Here is a 9,802-nt window from a genome sequence, read left to right as displayed (position 1 = left end):
ATGGCTATTATATCCTCTCAAATTATGGAATATAACAGGAACTTTATCGGTTAACCTATAATTTAAGTTACAATCAATATGTGCTGATCCTTTATATTTTCCTGTTACATGGCAATGGTCACGTACAATATTATTTTCCGCATATTCTGTATCAATATATTCCTTATTACAGATGTGACATGTTTTGGCTTTTTTGTGGTCCACCTTATTCTGCTTAGTCATAATCATATCCTGTTTAAAATGTTTGTTCTTAATTCTTGCACAATATCTAACTTCCCTTAACATCTCTTCCATAAATTTGTAAGTAGCATTTTCACCTCTATGTATTTTTATTGGTTTGCTATATTTCTTGTCATATCTACACACAACCTTATAACTATAACCACAATCAATCCACAAAGAATAAAGAAATCGGACCGAAAATTTGTAGAGGCCCAGAATCTAATCCGGGTTCTTAATGTACCTGTAAATAAGGATGAAGAAAAGGCCCCTTTGATGGGGGGGGGGGGGTGATGTGATCATAATGAAAACAATTGATGGTATTCAAAATCTCGCATATGATGTGGAGGGTTTTGTAGACCTCGTTTGCCGGCATTGACCATGATGAGGAGGTTATTATGAGAGCATTAAAACTCGAAATTGAAAACTTGCAGAAGAATATAAAGGAGGTGAAGGATAAAATTATAAAATATGATAGAAAAATAAATACAAAAGAGGGTATACTAAAAGAACTTAAGAAGCAGAAGGCCGGGGTGCGAAGGCTTCAGGATATTGCTGATCTTGAAAAAAAGATTGATAAATTAAAGGAGGAAAATAAGGTTGTACAGGGTATGCATGGTCTACTGTCCTCTGAGGTTTTTAATCATCTGAGGAATATTAAGTCCGAGTTGATGAAGATTGCCGGGGATGACATGCCTTTGCTGGAGAAACTTAAAACACTTTTCAGGGAGCAGGGTCTGGCTATAGCTAGTATAGTGTCTGATATCGGTCTACTGGTTTCCACCATTGTCCTTGCCGTTACAGGAGGGGGTGGTGCGGCAGCAGGTGCTGCAGGGGGAAGTATCGCAGGGGTGGTGAAAAAGGGTTCGTGCGGAAGCAACTTGAGAGGTTCGGAAATTTCCTTAAATATTTGGCAGGCAAGGCAGGCGCTGCATTACCAGGGATTATCGGTACGGTGGTCTCTTTCTTTCTTAGGGGGCGTCGACCATTGTTGGGGTTCGGGCATATTGCAATACCTTCTGGAATTCGGTGATGTCATTGCTTACATTTTCTTGCCTTTGGACCATAGCCTCGAACTTCTGTAGTAACATTTGTCTTGCTGTATAATTATCGGCATTGGATCCAATCAGGGATGCTTTGGCCCCTGCTTGCGATCCTATCAACAAGACAACGTAAACCCTGATACTCTCGCTTAGCTTGGTTAGGCCCTTGGCTTGTTGGCATAATGAATTTAGTCCAGTCCCCATCAACTTAGAGCCACCATCTACCATTCGTCAATGATTACATGACCGCCTTAAACTTGTACAAAGAATTGGCATCTGCGCCGTATTCCCTACATACTTGGGCGTATCCCGAGGTAGAGTAGGAGTTTTTGTATTGTTCAAAACCATCGTCATAGGGCATTGGTACTTCATTCTTGCTAGGATATGACGCATGTGGTAATAGACATTGAATTTGAAGATTAAGTTTATAAGGGGTACAAAACCCGTCATGTGCTTGGCACAGATGCCCAGCGCCGTTGATGCGCAGTGCGTGGCGAGGTTCACTTGAATATTACAGTAGTCCAGTGCCTGCCCTGTCCAACCCAGTTGAACTAGGTCATCAAGATATGTTGTTGGTACCTTGATGGCATACCTTGCAAACTCTGTAAAAACCATGGAAATATGAGACTCCGTACTCACGTACAGGTCCTGGTGCTCCAAATTCGTAACACTAAGTTTCCATTCTCCCCTGTTACTTTTGTACTTTGCCTTGGGGTTGTATTGGTATATGTTTATGTCTTTTAAAACAAATATGAGGCAGCTGTATATTACCGATATAGAAAAGCCCACGATATTTGAGGACTACCTCAGACAGGACACTCGCATTGCCTTGAAATCTATAAGTATCGGGCCTGGATGGTTGAAATTGTAAGACAATACAGAGTTTACCATACGTAAGGTGGGGCCTGACTAGAGGGTGACTCGGATTAAGATCCTGAGTGGTTTATACAGGATAGAAGATATCGTGACTATTGTGAATAGGCAGGCAGAGGATAGGATTAAGCTGTTCGTTTTGAAAAGTGGCTACTGCAGGCTACGTGTCAGTGATGGGTACTTGGTTGTTATGAATCAGCAATTAGAAGAGCTCCTAGGCCTACCCTACGACCCTTCAAAGAAGTATCATATGAAAGGTGAATACGATGGCTATTATATGACCGATATTTACCATAGGCTTAGACTCGTTTGCCCACAGTTGGACGAAGACGACTGCCTGCTTGATGGCAAAAAGTCCAAAACTCTGGCCTTGCTTCCCACCAAAGAATTGAACGCTTGGGGGGATATGCTGACCTGGAGCTTTGATACCCCTGTTTACCTTCCCTTAAAGGGCTCCACGGACCGTCTAGAGTTTATGCTAACAAACGTCTACCATCATGAAAAAAACGTGACGTTCACCGGCCTTACGATGTGCATTATGATGGAATAAAGATGAGCGATAAAGCTAAGCTGTACCCAAATTTACCGAGTGCACCCGCACAGGGCCCTGATATGCAGGAGGAGAACCAAGGCTACAAGCTCAAAAAGAAGATTGAGGAAATAGAACAATATCTACGGGATGAAATAAAGGAGCGGAATAGACTCGCAAAGAAATTTAAGATGCACAACACGTGGGTCAGGATGTGCGACCATGATCTGCTTGGTGTGGGCGTGATTACGTCGGGTCTAGGAATTGGGACTATGGCCTCGGGTTTGGGAGTTCCCTTGGCCTGTGCCATTGGGGGACTCACGATTGTGGTCGTAATAGGTCAGGCTGGTCTCGGAACGCCTCCAAACGGCTACGTGTCAAATCCAAGAAACATGAAGGTATAAGGCTGCTCGCGGAGGCGAAATTAAACTCCATTGTTGACCTAATCAGCAAGGCAATGTAGAATGGTGTAATCAGCGACTACGAGTACAGCTTAATCAGCAGGGAGAAAAAGAGATACATGCTATTAAAAGAACAAATGCGACAGCGATTCAATAGGATCGTGAACAGTATTAACGAGCAAGAGCGTAGCCAGCTAGTTGCCAGGGGCAGGGAGGAAGGAAGACAGGACGTTTTAAAAAAACTTTAATCTGTGCAATATGCAAGCACTATGTAGGGTCTCCACCTGAATATAGGCCTTAATTTGTTTTATATTTTATAGGCCATACAGGGCCTATAAAATAATATGGTTTTTTAATCCTCACCTAAAAGCCATTCTTTTTTAAAATCCTTGTGCCTGCTTTCTGTAATATGTACCTGAGGGTAGTAGTTTTTACCTTGTACATTTACTCCTGAAATGGCCAAAATTGCACTAACTTGGCAAGGTTCATGATAGGGTATCGGCATACCATAAAATTTAGTGGTAATTGCATCCTTGTAGTATTCAAGCTTGGCATTCACGTAACGGTCCTTTTTCACAGAGCCTGTCGTCAATTTCTCGGCTATTATTTCTTCGATTTTGGACCAGATTTGTCGATATTTCGCAACCCAGTCCGGATACGCTTCGAAATCGAGGCTCATTGCCGGTGCTGCATTTGCGTTATACCGTGTCACCCCATGTGCCGACCAAATTTTTGGTGTCTTCACCTTGAGGGCTACCACGATGTCCCATGTATGATATCCTACTATGTACCGATTATCCTTACCTCCACTTGCGAGCCTCTCAAGTTGCTTCCGCACGAACCCTTTTTCACCACCCCTGCGATACTTCTCCCTGCAGTACCTGCTGCCGCACCACCCCCTCCTGTAACGGCAAGGACAATGGTGGAAACCAGTAGACCGATAGCAGACACTATACTAGCTATAGCCAGACCCTGCTCCTTGAAAAGTGTTTTAAGTTTCTCCAGCAAAGGCATGTCATCCCCAGCAATCTTCATCAACTCGGACTTAATATTCCACAGCAGATTAAAAACCTCAGAGGAAAGTAGACCATGCATACCCAGTGCAACCTTCTTATCCTCTTTTAATTTATCAATCTTTTTATCAAGATCAGCAATATCCTGAAGCCTTCGCACCCCGGCCTTCTGCTTCCTAAGTTCTTTCAGTATACCCTCTTTTGTATTTATTTTGCTATCATATTTTATAATTTTATCCTTCACTTCCTTTATATTCTTCTGCAAGTTTTCAATTTCGAGTTTTAATGCTCTTATATTAACCTCCTCATCATGGTCGATGCCGTCAAACGAGGTATCTACAAATCCCTCCGCATCGTATGCGAGATTTTGAATACCATCAATTGTTTCCATTTCGATCACCTCACCCCCTCACCCCCCCCCCCCCCCCCCCATCAAAGGGGCCTTCTCTTCATGCTTATTTACAAGTACATTAACATCCCGGATTAGATTCTGGGCCTCTACCTTACTACCCTTTTTGGGCGTTCCGGTAGTAAAATCTTCAAAACCCATAGCCCTTACAATATCTACCTTCAAATTTTTTACGACAGTATTGGGGGCCAGGAAGGCTCTACCATCTTGCCTCATAATCTTTCCGGTAATATCCTCCCTTTTTAAATAAAGACGATTCCCTTCCATGCTAAAATCAAGGTAATTTTTCATGTGCAATGCTCCAATCCCAGAAGCATCCTCAATATGTGCGTATAGATCGTCGACCTTTGATTTTAAAATTTCCCACTTGGCATCACCTGCCGGAATGCCATGATCCTCTCCCTGCTGCTGTCCTGATGTTGATGGAAGCTGCTGCGTTCCGGGGAGCTGGTTATCCTCTTGGTCACCCTTATCAACTCTGCCAATATCCTCCTGTAAATACTAGATTATCAGCCATTTATTTACAACATCTTCACCCATATAATAAACAACTATGAATACATATGGAAATTTGATGGATCCCTATGTAGAAACCAAGCAGCTACTGGGCATGAAAGGACGTCGGCAACGTGTCCAGATCTCGCATACACCATCAACCATCAGCCAGAACGAAGATCTGTACGTTGATATTCCGAATATGCCACAAAATGATGTCATAATCCCTGGTAGTCTCAAGCTCCTATTTGATCTGGCAATAGCGGGAACAAATACAACAAGAACCATCGTGTCGAACATAGGGAAAAGTCTGGTAAAAAACTTACGGATCACCCTGAATGGTAAAGAGGTCCAAAACATAAGCGACTATAATATCCTAGCTGTGTACCGGAACTTGTGGTTGCCGAAATTTGACCGGGATAACAACCTTGTTTTAGAGGGTATTAATCCCAACGACGGGACCATTAGGGCCTTACAGGTAAGTGCCAGTGGGCACGTGGGGACAGATGAGGAAAAGACCATCGTTGCGGCCTATAGGAACATGTTTTCCATACCCATTGGAAAAATGTTTGAGTTGACCCGGGATCTCCCATTTTACCCGGCAGGACTCTACGACCGGCAACAATTTATCGTAAATTTCGCGCCTTACGGTGACGTCATCAAGGATGCAGGGACGGCAGCCTCGGGGTCTACGGCAGCCAAAGCGGCTGATGCTGCGTACAAAATTACTAATATCAGCCTTGAATTCGATAAGATCACTCATGAAGGCCTGGCAAGTGCCATGATGTCAAGATATGCAAGATTGGCCTTGCCATACGAACAGATCCTGAGGATGAAGGTAGTCACCATGAAAAAATCAGACACCAGTTACAATTTACAAATTGATTCTCCCTCCGAGTCCTTCAAAGGTGTGTTGCTACTCTTTACAGACCCTGGAAAAGTGAAGCCCTATGCCGGCGTCAATGAAAATTTTTACAACCCAAAAATTGAAAAAATTAGCATTACGGTTGAGGGGGAGCCTAACGAATTATACAGCCATGCTATGCTTCCGAAGGACCACCTTGAGCAGATCGTGAATATCTTTGGGGCTCACGACTCAGATGTGACGATTGAGTAGTTCTTTAATGAGAGATATGCCCTATTTGTAGACTTCCGGACCTCCCCCGACGATATACTACATAGTAGCGGTAGACCCCTGCAACGCTTGAGTGATGGCATAACCCTCCACATCACCAAGAATGCAGACGGAACTGGTGAGTTCAAATGTTACGTATACCTGCTCCAAGATGCGCAGCTGAATATTTTGGATGGCAGATTGGACCGTGTGGAGCACTGAAGAAATAAAGGAATATGGCGAAAATAGCTATTATTGTGGCTGGGGCTGCAATAAACGCCCTCGCATTCAGCGGGATCAATTTTCTATTTAGTAAACTTGCAGGACATGGGGAAGCGGAGAGAAAAAGACATGACCAGGCCATAGAAAAGCTTAATGCAGCTAAGGCCCGGTGGATCAAGGATAGACAGAAAAAATTGGACTAGTTCAACGAAGAACAAGAGAAACAAATAAAAGCAGGTAAGAGCCTCGTGAATTGGACAACGACATATACCAATTTTATGTGGCCTCCAATAAAGAGGCACCACAATTGAAAGATTTTTACACCGCTTCAATAACCCAGCAGGATGGTGAGTTAACGTTCGTACTTGGCTCCTTATCCCTATTGGGGTTCGTGGCCTATAAATACATGTAACGACGTTTTTCTGACATATAATAAAGACATGTCAGAAAACTCACATATCGTTACCAAGGAGGAGGCTGAAAAGCTAAGCAATATCTACTGTACCCCAGAACATCTGTGGACCGGGCACAGTGCTATTAAATTACTCGCAAAGAAGAGCGCTCTACCCAAAAAGCTGGTAACCCACTGGCTATCCCGTCAACTTCTGTGGCTACGGCACATTCGGGGTCCTAAAAAGATCAATTATCCGCATTTTACCATTACGACACCGAATGAAATGCATCAATTCGACCTGCTCTATATGCCTCACAATAGGGTATATGGTAATACGTACAAGTACATTCTGACAGACATTGACGTGGCTTCAAGGTATAAAGTAGCAAGGCCGTTGCGCACAAGGAAAGCCGACGAGTTCGCGGGTATGTTCAAAGATATCTACAAAGCCGGACCCTTACACTACCCAGTAACCTTCCAATGTGACAATGGTTCCGAGTTTAAATCGGATGTAACCAAGCTACTAGAAAGCAAAGGTGTAGAAATTAGGCAGGCCACTGCCAAATATCACCTTACATTTACGGCCTTCGCCGAATCGTACAATAAGGTCCTTGCGGAGAGACTCTTTAAGCCGCAAGATGCCCAAGAGTTGGCTTCCGATGAGAGAAGTACCATCTGGGTCAAGCATTTGTATACCATTGTGAAGGGTCTCAACAATATCAAGACTACATGATAAACATGAAACTCAACAAGGCGATCAAACTGGATGATGTCCCACTTGCAAAAAGTCAGCAATATCCTGAAGAGAAGCCCCTGCCCGAGGATGGTTTATATCTGTATCTGCTACAACCCGGGGAAGAGGACGGTGATGCGAAACGATGCACCACTGATGCTTTCTGGAGTAAAAAGATGTATAGGCTGGACCATATTGTAGCAGGTAGTCGTGTTTTGTACTACCTGAAAGATGGTCCGGAAAGGAGCTTCGTCTCGGAAGAACTCATGCTTATTCCGGAGGTTGTTCAGGTTACCCCGGAACATGTGAAGGATTGGTAAACAGTATCTTCAATAGGGAGGGAGACTTTTGCTTATAATTTTCATTATCCGCAAGGGTAGTGGATATTGTGTTTGGTTGGGTGTGGACAGGTCTGTCCGCACCTATTCCGCGAGTTCCAGGAGTCTTTCATGCGTATAATGTTCTCCAAGCCTAAAATGTCTGATCCTCTCCGCGTTTACCCCGATACATCCACGCTCTCGTAACCAATAACCAATGGACGATAGCGTTTGGTGTTTCTGCAAATACCACGATCTCACCCTTGGGGTAATCAACAAGCTTATTTCGTAATTTTGGGGATCATCGTTATCCTTCCGGATAATAACCATACTGTTATCCTTGCCGGAATTTTTGAGGTACCGCACGGCACGTTGCTGTACCTATTCATCCCCCAATACCATGAGTTGGCTATCCCGGTACTCAATATCCCTGTACACAAACAACGTGTTCTCACCTGCTAGCAATGAGGACAGTTTATGGATCCATTCGAAAAGTTGGTCCTTGGGGTCTATTAGGAACACGTAATTATTCCTCCATAATGAGGACCTTTCAAGATAGGTACTGTTCCACCGCAATGTCGGGCATAAAATTATGATATTGGGATAGTGCCTATTATACTTATTTTCCAGTAGATCCAATACACATTGTGTTTTCCCACAGCTTGTAGGTCCTGTGAAAATTGCCGTATGCGGATCTCTTACCACATCTATTTTATTTCAATAATTCGACCACTTCCTGTCGTGAATTTTCGGATACATGGCAGCACATGCCGAACATATTAATACATCTCCGTGATTGTTTTCCAAGGACTCCCGACAAGCATAGCAGAGCTTAGTTCCTCGAGCCTTGTATTCGAGGGGTAGTGGAGTATATGTTAATTTTCCTTGCAGACACCTCAAGGCGTTGCGATACCTTTTAACAAGTAGTTCCTTCTCAGAGCTATCCCCAATAAGTTCGACACTTTAATTAATAATGTTGTATGTGAGTAGGTCATATAGGATTAAGTAGTTTTCATCCTGTTGAGCCCCCCGAATCTCACCATCAATAGCAAGGGGTCCAACTAGTGTTCAACGTCCTCGATATCATTTTTGACAACCCTCCTCCTCTCCTTGGCCTTAGCCTGGCAGGCCATGCAATGCGCCCGCCGTAATGCATTTGTGACCTCAGCAAGCGTTGGGGGATTAAAGCTCTCCTGATACCTGAATCGTACTCTGTTATGTACATGCCTTTCGAAGTTCTTCCACGTGTACCCCTTAGAATACTGGGCTTGAATATGATCCTGTAGCATAATTATCAACTCGTATAGGGGTTGCATGAAAATGCAATGTTTGGCATGGCCCTTTGAAATTCTCCCGAGATCAAGGCAGGGAATGCATGTTTTTGTTAGTTGACCTTTACTCCTTGCCTTGAATTGGCCCAAGGGGAGAGATTTTGAACATTTAAAACACTTCTTGGCCTCCTCCATATTTCATATCTCCCATATTTCATATCTCTCCTAGAGATATGAAATTTTTACCATGCGGTCTATTTCGGAGCTATTAACGACTTCTTATACCACCCCTGTTTTATTGCATATTTGTCGAATAGAATCGCCGCCGTCATATAGCCGACAAGTTTAAGACCGGGTTCCATGTCCATCTTAGCACTTAGTCTGGAAATCCCTAAGGCTTTTTTTCCACCCTTGGCGATCAGGATCGTATAGGAGACGAGTCTGACAGACTCCCACAAAGCGTCAATGATCATGATTTCCTTGGGACCCATATTTTCATCATGCTTGCTTGCCATTTATTAAGTATTATTTTTTAGCAAAATTCATTGCATATTGGGGATAGGCTGAGTTTTGCCATGTTTGCCCTGTTGGGGCTCCGGATTAGCTGCCGGCTTGTTGGATTCATTTTTACCCCTGCTAAACATATCCAGACACCTACTCCTACGGCAACCACGGCTATCGCTCCGACCCCATAGATGTAGACACTGTCCATCGACTTGCTGAAACCTGCCGCAGGTTCTTTTTCATCCTGTGAAGGTTCTTTGCCCAC

General features: G+C 43.7%; 1 protein-coding gene across 1 annotated transcript; it reads left to right on the top strand.

Moving 5' to 3' along the window:
• The first annotated feature begins 6,758 nt into the window (after positions 1-6,758).
• On the top strand, positions 6,759-7,445 carry LOC130636894 (uncharacterized). Its single transcript, XM_057446745.1, has one exon. The coding sequence runs from the start codon at positions 6,759-6,761 to the stop codon at positions 7,443-7,445; it is 687 nt and encodes a 228-aa protein (XP_057302728.1).
• The last annotated feature ends 2,357 nt before the right edge of the window (positions 7,446-9,802 follow it).

This window comes from Hydractinia symbiolongicarpus, chromosome 3 (genome assembly GCF_029227915.1).
Source record: "Hydractinia symbiolongicarpus strain clone_291-10 chromosome 3, HSymV2.1, whole genome shotgun sequence".
Lineage (NCBI taxonomy): Eukaryota > Metazoa > Cnidaria > Hydrozoa > Anthoathecata > Hydractiniidae > Hydractinia > Hydractinia symbiolongicarpus.
Note: the sequence above shows the minus strand (reverse complement) of the source record. Positions and strands in the feature narration are given on the sequence as shown.

Coding starts and splice junctions, on each gene's coding strand:
- LOC130636894 (XM_057446745.1), top strand. CDS start 6,759: ATGTCAGAAAACTCACATATCGTTACCAAGGAGGAGGCTGAAAAGCTA.